Raw genomic sequence first — 24,949 nt, 5'->3', positions numbered from 1 at the left:
AAGGAACTGTGATCAGTGAGGGCTGTTTGAGAAGCTCAGAGGTCAAGTTACATGTGAGAGGAGCCGTATTGTTCCAATATCAGGACTTGAAATCTGTCAGAAGCAGCATCTGCCTCATCTAATTATGGAAGTACAATGTCTGGGTGGCTTTTCCCCAGGGCCCTAAGCCTACCAAGTGTCCCAGCCTCCACGGAACTGCATAGACTGGCACTGAAGAAACAGAATAGGCCCTTCTGCCTGGAAAACAAGCTCTACCTTCACTACCCCTGACAGTGCCCTCCCTCGAATTCAGCTAACAAAAGAGGCTACTTAGCATCCCTGATGAAATGCTTTTTGGGTCAGCCAACAACATCAGTGACGTCTATTCCACACCAGGCGGTGCAGGGAGAGAAAGGTGAATCCAAAACAGAGGCTCGGCCCCTGAAGGGAATACAGTCAATGTGAAGTCAGACGGAAGCAATAAGAAAGGGCATGTCCCGATGTTGCCCTATCAGACCGAAAGCCCAGAAAACGCTATTATGGGAATTCAACAGAGCGAGTGGAAAGCTTTTGTTGGGAGCATCAGGCCCAGCTCAGGTGGTGATTAGCTTCTCCTTTCTATTTTCAGAAAGGCTGTTAAGTTATATTCCTTTTTGAGTTTATAACTGCTGGAGCTGTGCCTTTCTTAAAGGTAGAGTGATGTGGATTGAAAGAGGTAAGAGAAAATAAATGGTACCAGGCAGAAGGGGTGGCAGGAGGATTATGGGATGGCAGAAGAGCAGAAGGGGCATTCGGCAAAGTGTGGATACCTGAATGGTGCTAGAGGTTAGATGCATTAGGCCTGGACCCTGGGCCCGAATGCGGGGGCCTTGGCGGCCAGACCGGGGAATTTGGGCTTCACTTGGTGGACACAGGATCCACCGTTTAGCCAGATGGCAACTATTACAGAATACAGCGATAAGCACTTTGCGCACAGCATGTCTTTCAGTGATTACATTAACCCCATGGAGTATGCATTATTGTGCCCATTTTACAGATACGGAAACTGAGACTCAGAGAACAGCAGGAACATGTCCAAGTTCCACAGCTAGAAAGGATCAGAGGTAGGAAAGCTACAGCTTTACGAGTTCCAAATTGGAGCATTCCACCATGCTCTGTGCCCTTCCACGGAGGGGCCGGTGCGACCCCAGCAAAGCACAGCCAGGGGAAGGTGGTTCGGCAGACGGGACGGAAATGACAGGAACAAGGAGGGATGGGGAGAACTTGTGTGTGGCCCCAGCTGACCTGTCCCCCTCATCTCTCCTGGCCTCCCTGGCAATCTTATTGAGCCACTGTCCGTCTTTTAACGTGCCTAGCACTTTCTCAGTCTTCTCAGTTTTGGTTTTTTGCACAGGCTGCTTCCTTGGGCTTGGACGGTGTTTCCCCCTACCCTGGCTACCCCATCACCCCCTAATCATCAGGGTGGACACCACCTTCTCCAAAAGGCTTCCCTGGCCCTCCTCTACTGTGTTAGGGTTGCTCCCCTGGTCTTCCCACTCTTGGGATCCCTACACAGGCCCCCACTGTCTGCTGTCCCTTCCATCTAACCCTCTGGCAGTAAGCCCCTTGCAGGCAGGCAGGGACTTTGCCTGCCTCATCTGGGGGGGGGGTCTGGTGCACTGTGGACACTCAGTAAATACTGTGTGATTTGAGCAAAATGAGTTGATCGGAATTATATGGCTATAGGAGTTAGAGATAATAGATTCAAGCCATCGGCCAACAGTCCAAGGGAGGAGAGAGGTGGCCTGAATTTGGGGGCATCAGTGGGAGAAAGGGGGGAAAAGGGCTGAATGAGAGGGAGACTTGGAGGGAGATGGGCAGGAGCAGCAGGGAGAGGGGAAAAGCAGGTTAGGAAACGGTTCCAGGGGAGCCTGGGTGGCTCAGTGGTTAAGCGTCTGCCTTCGGCTCAGGGCGTGATCCCGGCGTTCTGGGATCGAGCCCCACATCAGGCTCCTTCACTGGGAGCCTGCTTCTTCCTCTCCCACTCCCCCTGCTTGGGTTCCCTCTCTCGCTGGCTGTCTCTCTGTCAAATAAATAAATAAAATCTTTTAAAAAAAAAAAAGGGAAAAGGTTCCAGCAGAGGCATCTCTGGAAAAGAGCTATGACGTGCTTCCCAGGGATCTGCCTCAGTCACTCCCTGGCTTCCTACGCCTCTCAGCCCCAGAGGCCTCGCACCACCAGCCACCCTGTCTAACGCAGCCTCTGTCGCCACCCTCCCCCTCCTTCCTGCTTTGCTCTGCTTCACTTCATATATTCATTTGTCTCTGATCTGTGTCCTCCACAATCATGCAAGGTTCATGAGGGCAGAGATCCTTATCTCTTTTGTCCACTGCTGGATAGAGCATGGAACAGTGCCAGGCATATAGTAGGAGCTCAATAAAGTGTACGTCAAATGAACGAATACATCACGAATTTGTCCAAATGGTCCAAATGGAGGCTTGGGCTCCTGCCGGCTGTAAACACTAGAGGGTGCCCAATGATAAGCCAGATCTGGAGGCAGAGCTCTTGAGCACCCCAAACTTTGTCTTGGGCAGCAGCTCCCCCAGAAAGAGGGAGCCCTGGGCTGAGAGTCCTGATTATAGAAGGATGATAGGAGCCAGGGTTTGGGCCAGACTGCCTGGGCTGAGTCCTGGACAGAACTCCTACTAGTGTGTGGCCTTGGGCAAGTTCTCCAAACTCTGCTGGGACCTGTTTTACTCATCTGCAAAATGGGTGTAAATCACAGCAATCCCATCTAACAGGCTTGTTGGGTTTTGTGGGGATCACACTGGATGATGCTGGTGAAGAGGTCTACACGGTTCCTGACCCCGGAAACCATTCTGGGAAACAGGAGGGAAGCCTTCACCCACTCATTCAGTAGCACCTGCTGTGAGTGAGGATGACAGGTGAGTTGGATACTCCTGTCTTCACAGACAGGAGGTGAAGGACCGAACACGACACTAAGGGGTCTCACACACTACAACCCTTTAGTAATGCCTGCCCCTACCCAGGTTCGGATCATGTCCAAGACCCCCAGCCAGGTGGCTCTGGGCACAGTTCCCTGAGTCTCCATGTTCTAGCCTGTCAAGCGGGGATGACAGGAAAGGTACTTCCCAGGTTCAGGCCAGGTTATGGAAAAGCCAACGCTTCACACGGGGTAAGCGCTTTGAATATTCTGGTGCCCCGGTCTACCCTCTCCCCTCCCCTCTGCTATGTGAGGGGTGGGTCATCCTTGGCAGGGTGCTCAGCCTCCCTGGCCTCAGTCCTCTCACCTGTGCCGAACCTCCACCCCAGGCAGTATTTGGGAGAGCATGAGGGCACACGGCGGCACCCAGCTCAGGACTCAGGACCTGCGTCCAAGAGCAAGTGTCCACTGCACGGTGCAGTGGCCGGAGCTGGGCCTGTCGCTGGGCGCTGGGGGCACCGTCCTCCTTAGCAGCTGCGGAGCTCCGGGTCAGGCGCTGCATCCCCAGTGAGGATGCCCTGCCGCACAAAGCCCTGGAGGCTGCAGATAATGCGGCCCCTTTGCACACGTGTGCAGGAATGAGTGGATCACAGAGCTTCCAATTCATCCTCTCATCTTCCCAGCATCCCGTTGGAATGGGATGATGGTATTAATGGCCAAACACCTGGAGAGGGAGACGGTGCACCTTTGCCGTTCAAAAGCATTCATTGCTAGGAACGTGTTACAACCAGACCAACCAGGTAGTAAGAGCCGGCCGTGGACTGGGAGCATTTTGATACAAGTGCTTCTACTGAGCTGGGATCGGCCGGAGAAAGGCCAAGGCTGAAATGGCAAAGCAGGGATTCTAGCACCCTGTGTTCAAACCCAGCTGTGCTGCCTGCCACCTGGGTGACCTTGAAGCACATTTGTTAATCTCTCTGTGGCTCAGTGCTCTCATCTGTGAGATGGGGATGACATCAATGATGCCTAAGCCATAGGGTCATCGCACAGACTCCATGAGTTAACACGTGGACCGAACTTAGAACAGAGGGGCCCAGAGCAGATGTCAGCTCTTGGAGCTCTGGGCCCAGGTCTGATGACGCTGACCCTGCTCTCGGCCTGACCTTTGCTGGATCTTCCTGCCTTCAAGGCTTCACCCCAAGGCCTGGCTGCCAGGGCCATGGGAGTCACAGGGCAGGAGCCTCATGGCCAAGCCATCTTCCAGAGCCGCTCATCTTTCCCCATGTGGACTCAGGAATTCTCTGCCTTCCAACACCCACTCAGAGGGCAGCTCAACTATTCGTTTTCCCCTGTGGCTGTCTTGAAGACAGGACAGCAAAGTTCAGACAAGCTTCAAAGACTTTCTTTAAGATTCCAGATGACATGGCTTCAAGAACTATTAAATTTATCTCTGTATCCCTCCAACCTTCCTCGTTTGTAGACCGAGATACCAGCAGAGCTGACGGAGGGGCTCAAGTGCCCCCCAGGCCAAGGACATGCGTCTCCGCACCGCGTGAGCGTCAAACCAGAAGCTCAAGTAGACAGTAGACAGGAGCCTCGGGGCAACTTCGGTGCAAGCCCTTCTCAGTGATGAGGAGCTCCAGGTCAGGAGAGGTCACTCGCCCAAAGTCACAGCACTCTCAATACTCAGTGGCCTGAGTCTTGCCCATATACTTCACAGCAGGTGAGCATGGGGGCTGTTTGCATTTTTGGAAGTGAAGAAGCATTAGAAAATTCATGAATTCGGGGACACCTGGGTGGATCAGTTGGTTAAGCGTCTGACTCTTGGTTTTGGCTCAGATCATGACCTCAGGATCTGATGCAAGGTCATGAGCTCCAACCCTGCATCGGGCTCCATGCTCGGGGGGAGTCTGCTTGAGATTCTCTCTCCCTCTGCCCCGCCCCTCCCTAGAAAATAAATCTTTAAGAAAAAAAAAAATTCATGCATTGGGGTATTCTCCATCATTCTGAGGTCAAGGAAGGTTTTGCAGTCCTTCCACATTTAGGGAGCATCTCAGTGTCACCGACACCATGGTCAGACCCAGGATGATTCAAAGATGAGATCTCTGGCCTCAGCTCCTGGGAAAGACCAGCAAATGAAGGACCACTTAACTCCGAAAACGGACAAAGAGAGTCTGTCACTGAGAAGGGATTGTTTGGGGAAGACTGACATGAGAATAATCAACCCTGAAGGCTCACAGGAAGGAGGTAACGCATGTCAAGTGTCCAGCAAGCACCGTTCACACAGAGGAACTAAACAGTGAGCACTGAGGGACCGATCCCCACGTGGCAAGCATTGTCCTGAGAACATAAATTCTCACAACAGCTCTGTGAGCTGTGCACAGTTATCCTCACTTTACCAACAAAGATACCGAAGCCCAGAGAGGCTACGTAACCTGCCCAAAGTCACGCAGCTAGTGAGGGGTAGAGCCGAGATCCTAACCTGGGTGCTGGTCTCGGGGTCCTCACTCTGAATCCCTTGGCCAGGCCTCAGAAGCACCTGGAAGGCTCATGAAAGCACAGACTGCTGGGCTGCACCCCAGAGTTTCAGATTCGCAAGGAACCAACCGGCCTGGGCAGGAACCTCACTTCAAGGAGCCCCGAACGGCAGCACTTTGACCACAGCGGCAGGACTGTCACCAAATAAACCCTAATTGTCGCCACTGTCAGACATTAGCGCCACCGCTTCCCACACAGAACGTAACTCCTTCCCTCTTGTTAAAGAGGCAGACTATGGATTACCGCGGACTCTGGAAGCGAACCAGACTCGAACTGCCCCACTTGAAAAGGCTGAATCATGTAAAAGAGAAGATTTGGGTCTCTGAATGTCGTTTGAAGGAGCACGGACAGCAACCTGTGAGGAGCTCTGAAGTGAGGGAAGAATGCAGAGGTGACAGACTCCAATTTTCTTGTTTCCTGTTTCCCTTCAAAGGAAATTCGTCATGTGGCTGCTCCCAAGCCAGCTGAATGTTTTCTCCAGCTACAGAAAGCAGCCGGGTCATGCCCAAATGAGATTTCTCATTTCAAAGAGGAAAGGTGTGATTTTGAAGTCACGGAAGAATAAAGACGATTCTTATCAGGAGAGAATGTTGGGCTGTTTGGGGCTTGAAATCATTTAACATAGATGAATACATTTCTCCTTATATTCTTATAAAAATCAAGCTCTCTTTTCTTCCAGGGCTTGAAGTCCAGAGAGTTCTGGATCAAAAGCTCACAGAAACTAAGTGTTTTCACACACTCGGGGGTTGGGTCCACTTGAGAAAAATACGAGCCTGAAGAGGACTGACCGGCCTGGGTTCCTATCCCAGGACTCTAAGCTTTGGGGACATCCTCCCGAGTTCCCCTAAAACAAGTCAGGACTTCAGTTCTACTGCAAAGAGGTCACAGGCTTCAAAGCCAGGAAACTTAGGCTCCACTGCCTTCCTGCTGCAGTCAGTTGGTAACTATTAGACCTGTCTGAGGCTGAGCTTTTAATCTGTAAAACAGAAAGTAATAATATGTATTCCCAAGTACTCCTACATGAGTTAAATGAGATATTGGCTAACATCAACTTAGCACCGGCTGCAGGCACTGTTCCAAGTGCTTGACATGGTTTCCTTCTGCAAGTCTTACAAAAGCCCCATGGAACAGGTGCCACTGTAATGCCACTGAAGAGGGGAGGAAACAGGCTCAGAGAGGTTTTGTAACTTACTCAAAATCCCACAGCGTACGGGGGGTGGTGCTGGGATGCAGACCCAGGCAGTCTGGCACTGGAACCCACAGGCCCATTGCACTGCCCCCCACGGCACCGTGCTTAGCTCACTGCACGCTCACAGCACACCACACCTCGCTGCACTGTACCACACTGTACGTGCTGCCGCAGGAGCTGGCCCGTGACCCTCCCTTCGGAGTTCATTCTTCTGTTACAGAGTTACATTTTTTAATCTCATGGGGAATGTTTTCTGGCATGAAATCCTTTGTACTTTGTAGATCAACAATAGTGACCGTGATGCAACAATGATCAGTTCGTGCTGCCAGGTCTATAGGGTGCAATGGTATAAGAAAGAGCCACTGTCCTTAAGCAGACACGGAATATTTACCCAGGCTGACCACGAACCGGCCACAGAATGGGAGACACAATGGATTACTTTCTCTCTACACAACAAAACAAAACTGGCAATGAGTGGTAATAACAAAGTCACAGCTACTTGAGGATTGAGAACATTGTTTGCAATAAGGAATTGTTCTGAATAAGGAATCAATGATTTAGAAAGCAATCACATTGAGAAAGTAGCATATGACAATCTCAGGAAAGTTGGCAAATCTCTGTTCAAAGAAAAAAATGTATAATAATAAATCAGAAACTAATAAAACTGGAAAGCAGTAAAATGAATAACGGAGTTTTGTCTGTCAAATAACAAAATTAGAGGCAACCACTTGGAAATCTTGTTTTAAAAAAGAGAGCAAAGCAAAAAAAAAAGAAAAAAAAGTAGAGAGAGAGAGCCAGCAAAATCCAGTAAGTAAAACTAAATTGAGTGAGAAGACATATAGACATGGAGGACATTAAAACTTGTATAGTTTTATGTACATTTGCATACATATTTGAAAGTGCCAATGAAATACATAACTTAATTGAAAAGACAGAAAATAACAAAATTGACCCAAGAGAAAACAGATTATTAAAGAAGAAGCTGATAAAGTTCCTTCAAAGAATTTCTTCCTGAAAAACTAGGTTGAGACTGTTCTACTAGTGAGCTCTTTTGATGCTTTAGTTACCAACTAATGTTACAGAAACTGCTCTAGAAAGAGTAAAAGATAAAGAGAGATAAAAATATGGGTTAAACATTAAAAACTCTAGGCAAATTTCCACTATGGACCTAAGTATATAAACACTAAACAAGATATGAATGAATCAAATTTAACAACATATAAAAATATTCCACAAGGACCAAGGAAGATGTATCCCAGGAATGTAAGGACGGTTTAATACAAGATATCCTAATATTATAACACATCCAGTAATTGATTGTCAGGTAACAGAAAAGCTTCAATAGCTTTTAAAAATCAGAAGATATTTTACACATTGCAGATAGTCTATAAAAACCAAGATGGGATAGATAATTCCTCACTAGGATAAATAATATAAATTTTAAATTAATAAAAATTAACATGCCCAATAGTGAAACACAATAAGTTTCCCAATAAATCAGGAAAACAAAGATGTCTCCTACAGTCAACACTGTTAACATCCCAGCCAACGCAAGAAGACATGAATGTCAGTAAAGACCTAAGAGGCATACGTTTTAGAAAGGAGGGGACAAAATTATCAGTCTCTGCAGATGCCATCAATAATCATTCATGTGAATTGTCTAGGTAAGCAAACAAACAGAAACTACGAGAAAGCAAAACAGAGTTCCAGATTACCACACACAATCAGTAGCTTTCCAGTAGTTTTTCTCTGACAGAGAGAGAGAGAGAGAGAGAGAGCAAGCACAAGTTGGAGGGGGAGGGGCAGAGGGAGAAGAAAAGAATGTCAAACAGACTCTGCGCTGAGCAGGGAGCCTGATTTGGGGCTCAATCTTATGACCCTGAGATGATGACCTGAACAGAAATAAGAGTCAATGCTCAGTCGACTAAGCCACCCAGGGGACCCTCTGTTGTAGTAATTTCTTACAGCACCAATAGGAAACTAACACACTTATGAAACATCTAATCTCACTAATAAACACAAAATAGTATTATAATGTCACTATATATTATTTATCCTGTAAAATATCAAAGAGTGATTTAAATGCTTATGGATGACAGAGGTATATGGTGATACCTACGGTCTTGAGCACTGCTGGTGGGAAAGTCAGACTCTCAGGAGAAATATTTGATAATATGCATAAAAAACCTTAAATAAATTTGTATTCTTTGACCTACTGCTTCCATTTCTGGGGCACTAAACCACACGAATAATTAGAGAGTTGAGTAATGATTTAGGAGAGGATTGTTCATCTCAAGTTTTCAAATCGCAGTGTTTCACTAATAAAGGCTGGAAGCAGTCCAAACTTCCAGAAGATAAAAGAACAATGAAACAGACTATGGTAACTCAAAATATTGTACGATTATTAAAATGATCATGCTAAATAATTTCAATGCCTTGTTCACAACCTAATGTTGCAATATAATCAGCATATAAAAAATTATACATGGAATGAACTGTGTGCAAGATTATATGATTAAAAATACTGGCGAGAAAAATTAAAAACTATTAGAATCTTTATCTAGAAATGGTAAAACACAGAAGTCTAATGTTCTTAATTTCCACATTCTTCCATATTGTATACAATGGGTATGGATGCATTATAATCATAAAAATCAAGTAAGTTAAGAGGAAAGAGTTAAAAGATTCATGGGAGGGGATGGGTGACAAGGTGATGGGGACTAAGGAATGTACTTGTCGTGATGAGCACTGGAAGTGATGAATCACTCTCCTGGACTCCTGAAACCAATATTACACTGTATGTTAACTAATTGGAATTTAAATAAACACTTAGAAAAAAAAGATTTATGAAAGGTATTTGTTTCGATATTATTTGATTTGTTATATTCGATTTGAAAATTCAAAAGGCTAAGGCATTCGGTAATGGACAACCGTCGCGGTGCACCTTTGTGATGGAATCCAAGGCTATTGCTGAACGTCTATTTATGCTACTTTACAAATGTACTTACAAAGAATCTTTAGCGAGACACAGAAATGATTTTGATATAGTGGTGATTTTTTAAAAGCAAAACACAAAGCTAGTCATGGTATTAACCTCTATTGCATAACAGAGATATAAAAACATAGAGAATAGACCAAAATACTCAAAGTACCCGCCTCCCCTAACATGCCAGAATTTCAAGTGGTTTTACTTCTTTATGTTTTTCAAATGTTCTCAGCTGAGCACAGGATTTTTCTACAAAAGGACAAAACAGATGTAAGTCGTATGTGAAGTGTGTGCCCCGAGAACAATGATGGACTGGGAGGCCCCCGGCCTGTCCTGGTCCGCTAGCTCACCCGGAACGGATGCCCCCTGACCCCCGCGGATGAACCATGCACTGATGGCCCCACGTGGTCCCCCTGTCTTCTCGCCCCTCTGCCTACAATTTTCATCCAGCTTCCTTTCTTCTTTCCCACTGCAGGAGAAATAGCTAATTAATATGTTTTAAAAATATCCTTTGGAAGCATAAAATGTCACAAAAATGTTCAACTCCCACGTTTTGTGATGTGTCTTTGATTAAATTTGCGGCGTAAGTGTTGATTCCTACATTTACTTCCCTGTCGTGCCTTCTGGCGGTCTGTTCTAAAAGTCTTCCCAGTACTTCCTCCAGCCTCTGCATTTCAAAGCAATTGCTTGCATGGTAACACAGTCCTGTTCTCTTTACTTTTTTCTTTTTTCTCACAAGCTCAGCTGTCTGTCTTTGAAGGTAAATGAGAAATATGATGAAAACAGAGAAAATGAGATTCTGACACTCAGGTGAAATGACTGTGGGTCTCACGCAGCAAGAATATGATAAATGCCTGCAGAGATGAATGAAAAGTTTCCATTTGACCTTCCTCCCTCTGTCAGAAGCCCACTATCCAACTTCCCGGAGCATGGCTTTGAAAATAAGGCATTTACTGAATGACATATCCTCTAGCCAGGTCCAAAACTCTGGAAAAATCCAACCTGGTGGGAAAAGACAGCCTCTGGGGAGCAATGGCCCACCTTTCTCAGCTGGCTCAGAGCCAGAGGTGGGCCTGGGCACTGTGCCGCTGGTCAGCACCAGGCTTGCAAACCTTGTTGCTGTGGGAGGTACCGCTGCCCGGGAATCTAGGTGTGGGAATCCAGGTCCCCGGGTCTTCAAATCAGCTCTGCCTTCAAGTTGTTCTGACTTGGGCAGTTCATTTCAGTGACCTTGTCCTCTCGTCCCCTGCAAAGCTGCTTCCCTCCAGGGCTCCCTATCTCAGCATCCGGTACCCCTTCTACCTGGCTGATGTGCCAGACACCAGGACTTATCCTGACTCTTCCTCCCCTGGACACTGCACCCCACCACTCACCAAGCAAGCTCATCTGCTTGTCTCTGTGTCCACTGCCACTACTCTAATCCAAGCTCCCGTCTCCCCACTGGACCAGTGCAGTCTCTCTGGGTTTGGCTGGTGTCTAATATTTTCTCCACGCGGCAGCCCAAGTCTTTTTTTTTTAAGTAGGCTCCCTACGCAGCGTGGAGCCCAATGCGGGACTTGAACTCATGACCATGAGATCAACACCTGAGCCTAGTTCAAGGGCTGGACGCTTAACTGACTGAGCCACGCAGGCCTCTTTTTTCAAGTGCACATCTTATCCTATTGTTGCCTTATTTCCACCTGCAGATGACTGCTCAAGGCTCTTGACTAAAGATAAGCCTCCGCAGGTGCGTCAAGGTGTGTGAAGTCACCACGGGCAGGATCCAGCCCACAAATGGAAGGTTGTTGTTGTTTTGTTTTGTTTTTAGGTCAACTTTCTAATATTTAAAAATTAAGAAATATGCATAGATACCTAGATTCTAACTTCTCTTGAAAATCAGAAAATCTATCAGCTGTAGCCCAGTGCCTGTCATGGAAACAGCAGCAGCTGCTCTCAGTGGACAGGACGTGTCCCCCAGTAGCCACAACCCCACTGAACCCGCTCATCTTGCCCACCCTTCACTGTAACTCACATAGGTGGGCCTCCTGCTCCTCGGGACGTGGCCCCTACTTACCTTTCCAGTGCCCGCCTACTCTCCCTCTCAATGCCCAGTCCCCGTGGGGCTTCTGCCTCTGGATAAATGGCAGGGCCTTCCCTTAGACTGTCTCCTCTGCCTGGAACACTTTCCCACCTCTGCCTCTCTATCCGTCCACCAGCCTGGCCTGGGTAAATCTTACCAACCCCCAAGGGAGGAGTTTCAATGTCATTTCTACAGGAAAACCAACCATTCCGGGCACCCTGCTCCAGAGCAGTGCCCTACCTTACCCCCATCATGCTGGTGATCCTTGGTTACTTGTCTTTCCTGAACTCCCCAAGGGCAAGGACTAATCTGGTCCCTCTGTGCATGGCCACCAGCAACCAGCCCAACACAGGGCACAGAGCAGCTTTCTAAATATTTGCTGAACGAGGGAATAAACTTGCAGCCTCTGGATTTTGTGTAAGACAGGACCTACCAGAGGGAAAAGATGCAGAAGCAAAGAGAAATGACAGCATGGGACAGGTACCTGCAAAGGTGTCTGTTCCGGGGAGATGATGAACAGCGTCACTGTTTGCCAGAGATGCTCCCCAGGGAAAGTCATGCTGGAGTGGAGCCTGGGGACTCGGGCCTTGCAAGCATGCCTGCTACCAAGAAGGACTCTGGCTCACAGAGGTGGTGACCTGCTCAGGGTCACACAGTCCCTGCAGACCATGAGCATCATAAACGTCAGAATATACCCAGTTGATGTTCATGCCCGAAGCTGCAGCTCCAGCAACCAACTCATTATTCAAGAGTGTACCGAATGAGCTAAGGAGCGAGTGAATGAAGAGACAAAGCAGAGGTTTAAGAAAGACCGAGGGACCTATTACAGATGCAATGTTTTGTATCCCCCAGCCCCAAAATTCACATGTTGAAACCTAACCTCAAGGTGATGATGCTAGGACGTAGAGCCCCTGGGAGGTGTTCAGGTCATGAGGGCGGAGCCCCCATGAATAGGATGAATGCCTTTATCTGAAAAGACCTGAAAAAGAGGATGTCTCTCCCTATTTGAGGACACAGTGAGAAGGCGGCAGCCCACAACGCAGGAAGTGGGCCCTATCCAGATCTGGCCCCTGATCTCAGACTTCCCGCCTCCAGAACTGTGAAGGGTACAAAATGTCTTGTTTGTAAGCTGCCCGGCCTGTGGTATTTGTTACAAGCGGCCTGAGCTAAGACAGGCTCCCAGTGGCAGAAAGGCCCTGACGCTGACTTACAAGAGAGGAGTGTGATAAGGAGTTGGAACTTACCTTGAAAGAGAAAAGCTTATTCTCTATGGAGGCAGATTATTACTTTCTTTACTCTGGGAGGACAACAGTCCTGTTTGTTGACTTCAAAATACATTTTTACATTTAAGGGACAGAGGCTGTCATTGTTACATCGTTTTTATTTTTGTCACACGCATAACATTGACTTTTAGAATTTTAAAATATTTTAAAAACAAAAAGCAAAAGAGTCTCTTTAATGTGGGATCTCACTTTGGTAAGGAGACTGTTTCCACCGTGCTCCCGTTACTTATAGAAATCATCACGCATGTGACAACCACAAACGTAAAGTGTGAGTTGTTTTTGTTTTTGCAAAAGAGAAAAACAAAACCGTGGCCATAATAACCCAAAAGGGTTGATAATGAAAGATGAGAAGCAAATGCTTCTGCAGTGACCTGGATCAGGTGAAGTATAAGAAGCCATGCGCAATGCTAGGGAACCGTACACTTCAAAATGGTTAACATGCTAAATCTTATGCATATTTTAACACAATCAAAAGTGTTGGCAGGGGCGCCTGGGTGGCACAGCGGTTAAGCGTCTGCCTTCGGCTCAGGGCGTGATCCCGGCGTTCTGGGATCGAGCCCCACATCAGGCTCCTCCGCTATGAGCCTGCTTCTTCCTCTCCCACTCCCCCTGCTTGTGTTCCCTCTCTCGCTGGCTGTCTCTATCCTGTCGAATAAATACATAAAATCTTAAAAAAAAAAAAAAGTGTTGGCAAACACTCGAAAATATTTTTAAGTGATAAATGCCATCAGCTCCCATTATCTTGTCATGCTTGATTCCTCAGCTTATAAAACCCTCCCTGAAGGGGGCAGGAGCCGGCTGCAGGGTCAGTAAGGCACATGCACAAAGGGGCCCAGTACTCTCTCCCCACCTAAGCTCTCACTGTCTTACTGTGATATAAAAAGAAGCATATATTTGGTCTTCCTCATTTCTGGCACAGAGCTCCTAAAACCCCTGGTATTTCCTAAGTGGTAAGAGTAATAAAGGTGTCTTGATTTTCATAAAAACCCCTTTAAGCCACACGTGAGTTTATGTTAATGAAGAGACTTTAAGAAAGAACCTAAGGATGGGGGCTGGGTGCCAGTGGAGCCAACCACATGACCTGAAACCTCCAGGGAAGGGAAAGGCTGGAGATTGAGTTCAGTCCTCAACAGCCAATGATCTAAACAACGCTGCCTTTGTAATGAAGCCTCCACAACCCCCCGCCCCCCGCAGAGGATGGGGTTCCGAGAGCTTCCATGTTGGTGACCTTGGAAGATTCTGAGGGAGTGACGCTCGGGAGAAGGCAGGGAAGCTCCATGCCCTCCGCATGCCTTTCCCCATGTGTGTCTTTCATCTGGCTCTTCTGAGTCCTATCCTTTTATGATAAACCTGTAATCTCATAAGTAGCTTGGTCCCCGTGTCCTGAACCCAAGGAGGAGGTCGTTGGAACCACTGATTTACAGCCAATAAGTCAGAAGCGTAGGTGACAACCTGGACTTGCAATTGGCATCTGAAGTGGGGACAGTCTCGTGGGACGGAGCCCTGACCCCGAGGGGTCTGACGCCGTGTCCAGGTAGATGGTGTCAGAATCGAGCTGAATTGCAGGACACCTGGCTGGTGGGGAGAACTGCTTGATGTGAGGAAAGAACCAGCACATCAGAATCAGTGTCAGAATCCTGCTCACACTCCCAGGGAGCCCAGCATGTCCTGTTCTTAGCTGTGTAAGACGTGCCCCATGCATGGGTCTGGAAGCAGACCGACCCGGGGCCTGGTTTCAGCTCCGTGTTCTTAGGACTCAGTTCCCTACCTCACCTCTCTCCGCTTCCACGTCCAGAGCCGCAGAGATGAGCCGCTCACAGAGTCGCTGTGAGGGTTTGGATGGCATAAAAAGTTAGCATGTGATGTGTGCGTTGTCACGTCTGTTCCTACTGCCACCTCCCCCTGCAGGGGTGCAGCTCACAGGGTCTGCCAGCTGTGCTCTGTCCAAGCGCCAGACCGTGGGGGGCAGTGGACATCCCACCATCACCAGTGGTCCATCTGTTCCCTCCCTCCAATCTTCCAGTGTACATGGGAAGACCATGTTCTTCTTCCCTCGTCCTGGTGGGACACGGAGGCAGCAAGTCTGTGGACTCCATCCCCTCCCCTTTCCCCAGGGCCACCACCTCCGTCCCTCTCTCCAGTGTCTGCCGGGTCCTCCTCTCCCTTCCCACCCTTCCCACACCAGTCCACATCGTCCCCATCCCCAGAGCCACCTTCTAACTTGGACCTGGCCATGTCACTCCCCTGCAAGTGCCACTGAGCTCCCTAGTGCCCCAGGATGAAGTCTACTTTGGCTCAGTGAACAGGCACCTCACTTCTCACACTCCCCACACAGGCTTTCCTCTTGGCCCTCAAGGTACTTGAATGCTGTCAGGGCCAGTCCTCATCACAGGCCTTTTCTTCCATTACCCCTCTCTCTGCAATGTCTTCTCTCCAAACCCCATTGTCACCTGCCTAACTCCTGCTCAGCCACACGGTTCCATCTAGAGGCCACCTCTTCTGGGAAGCCTTCCTTGATCCCACCCTCCCCCACCCCAACCTGGGTGAGGCTTTCCTCCTCGCCAAGGCCACACAGCAAGTCAACTGTTGAACTGGGATGCAAAGTCAGGCTCTCCCACTGCCCAGAAGAGAAGACTGTACAACCATATATTTATGTAGGAAAGAAAGAGTGAGGTAGAGCAAAGCAAAACATCTTGGAAAGATGCCCCAGCTATAGGAAATGACAACAGCAAGCTGCAGAACAATGTGCACGGCACGGTTCCATTAAACAACAACAACAACAACAACAACAAAAACTATATATGTTTATATAGGTTTGTATAAGCAAAGAAGAAAGCTTCAATAAATACAAATAGAGCTGCTGACCATAGTTCATTGGGTGGGCGGATTGAACATTCTATAAGGTTTGAATTTGTTATGTATTCTTTATGTTCTAAAAGAAACCAAAAAAGCAAACACAATTGAAGGAACTCAGCAACTGTCCTCCGATAATAAGGGAAAGGCCTGAATGCTCAGGAATTCCAAGACACAGGGACAAGCCTTTGGAGGCAAGGCTCACCTCCGACTACCCTTCATCCTGGAAGGGACATGGGGGGCTGAGAGGACGGCATGAAATGAGAAGGGTCAAGGTGGGCCAGCGAGCCACACTTACCTTTCCCAGCAGCTCAGGCAGGCCCAGCACCTGCCCGGCGAACACACCAATGCAGATGAAGATGGCGGTCACCTGCCCCAGAGAGCCGCGGATCTCCTTGGGCGAGATCTCGTTCAGGTACATGGGGAGCGCGCTGAGGGCGATGCCTGTGAAGGAAGCATGGCAGCCGTGAGAGGGCGGTCTTCTCTGAGGGGAGAGCACTCTGGGCAGTGAGAGGGCCGTCGTCCTCAAGGAAGACTGGTCAGAGCCCTTCCCTCTGCCGTGCCCTCTCAAGAACGGCAGCGTAGCCACAACACCCTCCCAGCATTCTGCACAAACTGCCGATGCTTTCACACACCCCGTATCATTTCATCCATGGGGTATGGCCGGGAGGTAGATTTCACAGAAGGGGAAGTGGATGATGGTGATGATGATGGTGGTGGTGGTGGTGGTGGTGATGGTGGTGATGGTGGGGGTGATGGTAGTGGAGGAGGATGTGGTAGTGATGCTGGTAATGGTGGTGTGGTGGTGGTGATGGTGATGATGGTGGTGGCTGTGGTGACGGAGGTGAAGTTGGTGATGGAAGTGATGGTGGTGGTGGTGGTGATGGTGGGGGTGGTTGTAGTGATGGTGGTAGTGGTGGTGGTTATGGTGATGGAGGTGAAGGTGATGGTGGTGGTGTCATGATGCTGGTGGTGATGGTGGTGGAGGAGGATGTGGTAGTGATGGTGGTAATGGAGGTGATGGTGGTGATGGTGATGGAGGTGAAGGTGATGGTGGAAGTGGTGTCAGGGCATGGTATTGGTGGTGTTAACAGTCAACATACCTAGTGCTTACCAAGTAGCAGGGATCCTTCTTATCTCTTACATATAGTATATATTTTTCTAATAACCCACTGAAGTAAATGTACTATTATTATCCTTATTCTAAACATGAGGAAGCTGAGGTACAAATGGAGTAACTTTCCCAAATCACCAAGCGACATCCAGAGATGCCCAAAGAGATTATTTTGCCCAATAGATCAGGTCTCTGATTCTAGAACTCGAGCTTTTCCCACTAGCTAGCAGTGCCTCTTTATGTAAATCATGGCACTCAGATCGGGCAGATATTGTATTACCCATTTTACAGCATTTTATCGAGTGCTCGTCGGTTTCAGGTAAGTTTTCCACCTGCAGCTGGGCAGGGCTATTCTCAAAGCCCTTTACAGGCCTACCTACAGGTCTACAAATGCGCTTGTCCCAGGCGGAGTCACGGCGCGTTGGGAGCACAGACGATGCACTCTGGAGCCACATGGCCTCCCGGGCAGAATCCCAGTGAGGCCTTGGGTGGGGAGTTAGCATCTCTCAGCCTCAGTTTCCTCTCCACAGATGGGAATGAGAACTGAGCCTAACTTCATAGGACTGCTGGGAGCATGAGACCGGGTCTGCCAGGTGCTTCACTCATCGTGCAGCGCTCTGCAAAGCAGTGCCCACAGCACGAATTCTTACTGTCTAATTTTCCACCAGACTGTGAAAGCATCAAACATTTCTTTCCTGCCCTGGCCTCCTGATGCCTCTAGTACGGTTCCTGACACACTTTAGGTACCAATCCATGTGCTTCCAGGGAAGCTGAATTCACCCCAGTTGCTAGCCATCAGGGAGGCTCTTCCTAAAAAAAAAAAAAAAAAGGCCCAGAGTAAAGGGAATACGTGGCCCAGTTAATAAGCTGAGGATCTCATTCACTGCCTCTCAGCCCAGAATAACTTTTCCTGGCTCACCAGAAAGGAAAAGACGCTTAAGGTACAAAGAAACAGGAATTAGCTGCAAAGTCACAACATAAGCCAGAGGATATGTGAATTTTTATCCAGAACACACACACTGAGAGCAGCTGGCCTCGTGGAAAAACTGGCTGGCCACGGACCAGCTTGGCCCCTTTCTGCGTAGGGGACAGTGAAACAGAGGGAGAGACGTACGAGGATTCAAGCCCAGAGCCCTTGCTTCCTTGCAAGGTGACCTTGATCAAGTCAATTAGCCTCTCCCAGTCTCAGCTTCCTCTTCTATAGAATTAGGGTAATAATTGCTATCTATTTCTGGTGCAGTGGGAAGGCCGTTACACGTAAGGCTCCCGCCTCACATGTGGTCACTTGACAGGCACTTATAAAACAGCTTCCTTTCTCTGGTGCTCCTGGAGCCCACTGGAGCCAATCATCTCTCAAAAAACGAATGAGAAATGCTAGAGCTGGTGGGCCAGAGGCGGAATGGTGGCGGTGAAGGGCCCGGGGCCACACATGGGACCGTCATAATACTTCCTTCGTAGAGGAGCCGGGCGCACACGGGATGTGTGTGAAATGCTTAGCGGAGTGCCCGGCATACAGCAGGCTATCCATACATGGTGACTATTCTTACTGGACTGTCACGAAATGATGTGGCAACATGAGAGGCTGTAGCTAAACTGTGGGTGAATGAGGAGGTGGTCTACATGAAAGCCAACGCCCCCCCAGTTTGCTGGGGACTGTCCTGGTTTTAGCAACGGAAGTCCTGTGTGACAGGAACAAACACCCTGAGTCCCGGGCAAACCAAGGCATAGGTCATCCGAGGCCCGTGGTGCTACCAGGCATCCCACACCCCTGAGTGGCCTCTCTCAACCTATGACCCCCATCTCCTGCTCCTCTTCCTCCCCAGGGGCCCCAGCCTTGGGGTTTACTGAACCCTCTGGGTGCATACTGACTGTGGGATATTGGTCTTTGTTGCTCTCTTTATCTGGAACCCTGATTGTCAGAACCTTCTAAGCTGACCCCCGATATGCTTCCTGTCTTACCACCCCCTTGAACGTGACCTCGTTTGGAAGTTCTCTGCAGAGGTAATCAAGTTAAGGTGAGGTCATCCTGGATGAAGGCGGGCCCTAAGTCCAGTGACTGGGGTCCTCCTAAGAGGCCATGTGAAGACACAGAGGAGGAGGCCATGTGAAGGTGGGGACAGAGACTGGAGTGATGTTGCCACAAGCCAGGGAAGGTCACGGGTTGCTGGCAGCTGCCCGATGCTGGGAGGGCAGAGCACGGAGCTGCTTCTCCCTCCGGTTTTGGAGTTCTGGCCTCAGAACTCTGACAGCATCACTTCTGTCGTTTGAGGTACCCCCATTTGTGGCACTCTGTTCCAGCAGCCCCAGGACACCAGCACACCTCCTCACTCAGGCCGTCCCCGACCACCTTCTGCGATCGGCCCCCTTCCCAGTGCTCTCTGCATCCAGTCTTAGCTCCTCCCAGCACTTAGCGCTTCCTCAAAGTACCCTGTTTGGTACTTACCTTACCATCTGTTTCCCCACCTGAAGCCACAATGACGTTTCATGAGAGCGCAGTCCCAGCCCCAGGACAGGTGCTTGATCGACACATACCGAATGGGTCCCCACGCCACTGCCGCCCTACTGTTATTTATTTAATCCAGGCTGCAGAAATGCCGAGCAGCGGGGCACCAGTGGTTGGGACCCCCGGCGGGCTGGTCCTTAGTTACAAGTGTGGTCCATGGGGGGAGGCCCCGGTGACCAGCTGAACAGGGACACAGACTCCAAGCAGCAAGCAGAGGGCAGCGGGCCTCTGGCTCTTAGCTAAAACATCAACAACAGTTCCAGTGTCCCGAGCCTGCTACAACTTCCAGAAGGCCTTCCCCTTCCCCAGAGAGCATGGCCTGATGGTGTGCCAGGAGCAGTCAGGCGACACTCCCTCACACGGGGCTAGCTTAGCTTCCCCATTCCTCCTGGAGTCCAAAGTGAGCAGCAGCTCTTAGCTCTAGAAAAGCAAAAAGCACCTCGGTAAATATTCTCTAGGGGATCAGAGAGGCTGAAGGACATACTTTAGGGACAACGGGAAATGCGCATTTTCCTACTGGGGTGCAGAAAAATTTGAGTCCAGTCCAAAGCATTTTACTGAAAATGAAAATATGACACACATCTTCCAATTGCACAATGCAGTCTGGGGAAATCATCACAAAATGCACACACCTGTGCAGCCTCCACCCAGGTCCAGAATAACCTACACCACCAGCCCCCCAGAGGCCCCCCCAGCCTGCGCTTCCTCAGAATCCTCATCCTCCCCCTCCTCCCCAGAGGTCACCGCCAGCCTGACTGCTATCACCACAGCTCCGTGTGCGGAATCACAGGCGATGGGTTTCTCTCATCTCTCATCTCTGTGCTTCTCATGGATGGGAGACGCACCCACTTGTAGCACGTCACTGTAATGTGTTCTTGCTGTGCTGTAATATTCCAGCGTAGGAGTATATCCCGCTTCACTGCCTCCCTGTTGGCGGACACTCCGGTGTTTTCCAGGTTAGGATTAACACTAACAGTGCCCCATAAACATTCTTACACAAGTCTTTTGGCGCACACGTAAGCAAGTTTATATAGATATTGCAACCATAAGATACATTTGTTCAGTTTTAGTAAAGCCAATTTCCCCAAATTATCATACCAATTTACACCTTGATGAGAGAGGTATGAAATACACTTTCCTCCACTTTTTTGCCAATATTCGGCGTTATTGGTCTTTTTAATTTTTATCAATTGTGGTTTTAATTTGCATTTCCTTAATTACTAATGAGATTTTATCTTATTTTATTTTATTTTAATTCCAGCATAGTTAACACACAGTGAGACATTAGTTTCAGGTGTACCATACAGTGATTCATCACTTACATACAACACCCAGTGCTCATCACGACAGTGCCCTCCTTAGTCCCAGCCCCTATTTCATGCCCACCCTCCTCCCCTCTGGTAACACCAGTTTGTTCTCTAGAGTTAAGAGTCTGTTTCTTGGTCTCTCTCTTTTTTCCTTTGCTTGTTTATTTCTCAAATTCCACATATGAGTGGAATCATGTGGTATCTGTCTTTCTCTGACTTATTTTGCTTAACATTATATTCTCTAGCTCCGTCCGTGTCACAGCAAAGGCAAGATTTCATTCTTTTTGATGGCTGAGTAATATTCCAGTGTATAATTTCTCTTGTTTTAATAATTGCTCTAGAGATCATTTCACGAATCTATGTTTTAGTGAAATCTAATATAAATTAGTACTTTTAGTGTTTCCCAGACAACGCAAAGAATTTAACACACACCAACTTCACTTACTGCCTTCCTGATTTATATGCTATTTTAGTTGTGTATTTTAATTTTTCTGTTTTCTCTTCACACAGACACACACACATTTACACATAGACACAGACATTCCGACACACACATACAATCATATATACACACATACACAGACACACACAAGGACATGCACACATGCAGAAACACACATGCACACACAGACACACAGACACACACCCCTATACAGTACCTGAACATTGTCAGGTAGCTTTGTTGTTATCTGAACTGTACTTGTGAGGAAATGGGGGCTCGGAGGGGTAAAGAAATCTGTCTGAGGTCACCCAGCCAGTAAGCAGCAGGGCTGGGACCGAATCCATCCTTCTGAACACCTCACATGCTGTTTGTCATGTTAAAATTTGACTCAAATCATATTAAAACTATGACTAGTGTTTTTACTAGTGTCCTACCGCTGCTGTAACAAATCGCCACAAACTTAGATGTCAAACACCACAAATTTATGTCACGTGGTTCGGGGGGTCACAGTGTAAAATGGGACATGGGCTAAAATCAAAGTGACGGCAGGGCTGCGGTCATTCTGGAGGCTCTAGGGGACAGTCGGCTTCCCGGCCTTTCCCAGACTCCAGAGGCACCCGCCCCCCTTGGCTTGTGGGCCCTCCCCACCACTGCATCCCTGCAGCCTCTGCTCTTACCCTCCCGTCTCCCTTCTCTGGCTCGGACTCCTCCTTCCTCTTTCACGTATCAGGACCCCTGTGATCTTAGGGGACCCACCTGGGTAATCCAGGGTAAGCGCCCCGTCTCACAGTCCTTAACTTCATCACATCTACAAAGTCCTCTGGTCACATCAGCTCATATTTGCTGGTTCCAGGGATGAGGATGTGGACATCTTTGGGCCAGTAGGCAGAATAATGATAAATAATTTGCTTTTAAGAGCAGCCCACAGCCTTGATGGGAGCCTGTTCTGGGACATCACTGGGTAGGTCTCGGGGCTTGGTACACATGAGCTGACCCCACCAGACAAGAGGGCCAGTGTTTCTGCCCTATACTCTTATTTCACCACCTCCTATTCTGTGATGTTGTTTAATGAGTGAACAATACAGCTATGTGTGGCATGTGAGCTCCAGAAGCTTCAAGAGATCATTCAAGGTAGTAGCTCGAAGGTGAGTACAAAAGGGAGCCAAAGCAGATTTTTCAGGCTGGTAGCAACCTCAGCTCCCTGAGTCCAATCCTCCTTACTTTCTAGATGACGTTACTGGCCCAGAGAGGTGAAATGCTCGTTCCACGGTCACCTGGTAAGTCACTGGTAGAGCCAGAACTTAAAGTCACATCCTTGACCCTGATTTCATGTTCTTTGCATGTCATATGCTTCTCTAAATGCTGCTGCTCCGATGTGTCCAGCAGAGACCACCTACTGTGGTAGAAGAGCGGGTCCATCAGAGAGCTCCTAATGCAGTGGACGTGGACTTGGACCCCTGGGAGTGAGGGCGGTACTGGGACAGCTGGGCAGGAACCCGTCCAACGTAATCTTCCACAAACACGAAACACCTCTGTACTACTTCGACCTGACCACCTGCATGGATTTTGCCTCTAACACCAAGCTGCATCAAGTTTGTGTCAATGTAAAAATCTGTTTCTTTTTTTGCCAAGCTTTTCAGAGAAAGGACACTTGGGGAAGGTGTCCGGGGTTTCTACTGTGGTTCCAAATACTGCCCACAAACCTGGCTTGAGCAGCACAGCCTTCTGAAAACCCTCCAGGGCTTATCACTTGGCTTTAAATTATTTATTACAAGGAGGACAGCCAATTCATTTCCTGGCCAGCAATTTTCCCTTTTCTGACCAACTGCCTTCCTTTAAATGCCTGCAAGGCCCCGTCCCTGCCTCAGGAGGTCTGATGAGAATAATGACATGAAGCCTCCATGTCCTGGCCGCCTCCCATAGGCTATACTCTAGAAGTTAGAGAGTCTGTTGTTTTCTCCCCTCTTGTTCTTACTTTTTTTTTTCCTATTTCTTTTTGGAAAACTCATCAGAAAAGGGGTCTAACAGACATCTGACTTGAATATGGGGCTTTGTAAAAATGGCCTCTCTCTTCAAGTCCAGCTTATTTTTAATTAAGGAAACTCGGAGAGAAACTAGTTATGCGCAGCAAGTTTCGCCTCCTCTGGAAGAGCTGGAGAGGCAAGATGACTAGAAAGAGGCTAATGGACAAAACGTAAACCTGCCGGAAAGGGAGACCCTCCGGGGCCTCTACTGGGAAAGGCCTTTCATGCCACATCTCACCTAGCCTTTGTCCTGAGCAGGCAGGGCCTCTGAAACCAGGCATCTCGGTCCACACCCGGGATCTGTACCTTATTAGCTGAGAATAAAAAGAACAGCCCCAAGAATCGCAAGGATCCTGTCCCCATTCCCGGGATGGGGGAAGGCACCGCAGGCCTGGAATGTACTAAGTGCTTCACACTAGCAGCCCATCAGTTAATTTTTGCATACCACCGCAGGGGGGGCTTTTGATTGAGCCCCTTTGCTGGTCTGGGAAAGAGGCTAGGACAGTGAGGCAGAATGCTGCTGTGGGGCCCCGCTGGTTCTCACCCCTTGAGTCTGCAGCCCTGGGGGCTTAGGTCCCTCTGACACTGACGGTGTCCCTGGCCATGGGAGCTGGCTTAGCCAATGGGGCACTGACAAACGTGCCGCGAGCAGTGACTCGACAGGTGCTTGCACGTGGGGTCCTGCCCCTGGTACCACTCTTTGGCACTCTGAGAAACCCATGGGAAGACTGGGCCTCTCTACAGCAGGCAGAGAGATGATGTGGAGCCGAGAGGAGCTGGCCCTGCCGGGATCCCGAGACCAACCCAGCTGCCAACAACCAAACAGGCGAGTGAAACCATCTGAAGTCACCCCGCTGCTGACTGGTGTGCAGCCCACCACAGCATGGGAGAGAGCCCAGCGGACAGCCGCAGAGCTGGCCCACATTAGAACTGCCCTCCAGCCCACGGAATTCTAAGCTCAGCACAAAGGTGATTGCTTGAAGCCATTACCTTTCTGGTTGCCTTTTTTTTTTTAATGTAGCAAAATCTAACTGATACAAAGTAATGAAATTAAGCTGAGTGGGAAAACCCAGTCAGTGTGAATGCACAGCCCTCAGCCGTAACCACTTTACTGTCACGCCTCTGAGCCTCAGTGTTCTTGATGTAAAATGACAAAATAACGGTCCTTCAGCCTCAGCAGCAGATCAGAGCAGAAGAAACCATGAACAGGACTGGTTAACTGCAGAGCACCACATAACCTCCAGGGATTATTCTTACCAATTAACATTTTCTATAGCCAACTCCTTTCTACTTGAATACCAAGACAGAGAAGTAATTTCACCCCGAGTCTGGTTATTACTAATCCTGAGTATTTCCCGCCAGCAGAGCAGGGAAGGGACAGGAAGTCTTCTCCCCTGAACTTCCTCAGGCCCTCACTCTCCTGCTCACCTCTCCCTGATGTATACTTGTTGCTCAGCTCACTCCCAAAGCCTGGTGTCCGCAGTGTGCGAGCATCAGCAAGGAAGGGAATTAGCTTTTAACGAGCTCACAGTTTCCAACAGCATTTGGCAGATTTTATATATATATATACGTATATACATACGTGTATATATTTTATATATATATATATACGTATATACATACGTATGTATACGTATGTATATGTGTATACATATGTGTGTATATATACATATATGTGTATATATACATATATGTGTATATACATGTATATATGTGTGTACATAGATGTATATACATATGTATATATGT

The 24,949-nt window shown here is 48.5% G+C and overlaps 1 protein-coding gene across 15 annotated transcripts in view; it reads right to left on the bottom strand.

The window, feature by feature from the left end:
- The window catches only part of SLC2A9 (solute carrier family 2 member 9), a 260,925-nt gene that overhangs the window by 153,399 nt on the left and 82,577 nt on the right, over nt 1-24,949 (bottom strand). For all 15 annotated transcript variants that reach the window (XM_040625291.1, XM_040625294.1, XM_040625290.1 and 12 more), the window contains one exon: nt 16,109-16,254. In XM_040625291.1, coding sequence (XP_040481225.1) covers nt 16,109-16,254 — 146 coding nt within the window. The remainder of the gene's footprint in view (nt 1-16,108; nt 16,255-24,949) is intronic.

Source organism: Ursus maritimus, unplaced genomic scaffold, assembly GCF_017311325.1.
Source record: "Ursus maritimus isolate PB19 unplaced genomic scaffold, ASM1731132v1 scaffold_8, whole genome shotgun sequence".
NCBI classification, from domain to species: domain Eukaryota; kingdom Metazoa; phylum Chordata; class Mammalia; order Carnivora; family Ursidae; genus Ursus; species Ursus maritimus.
Note: the sequence above shows the minus strand (reverse complement) of the source record. Positions and strands in the feature narration are given on the sequence as shown.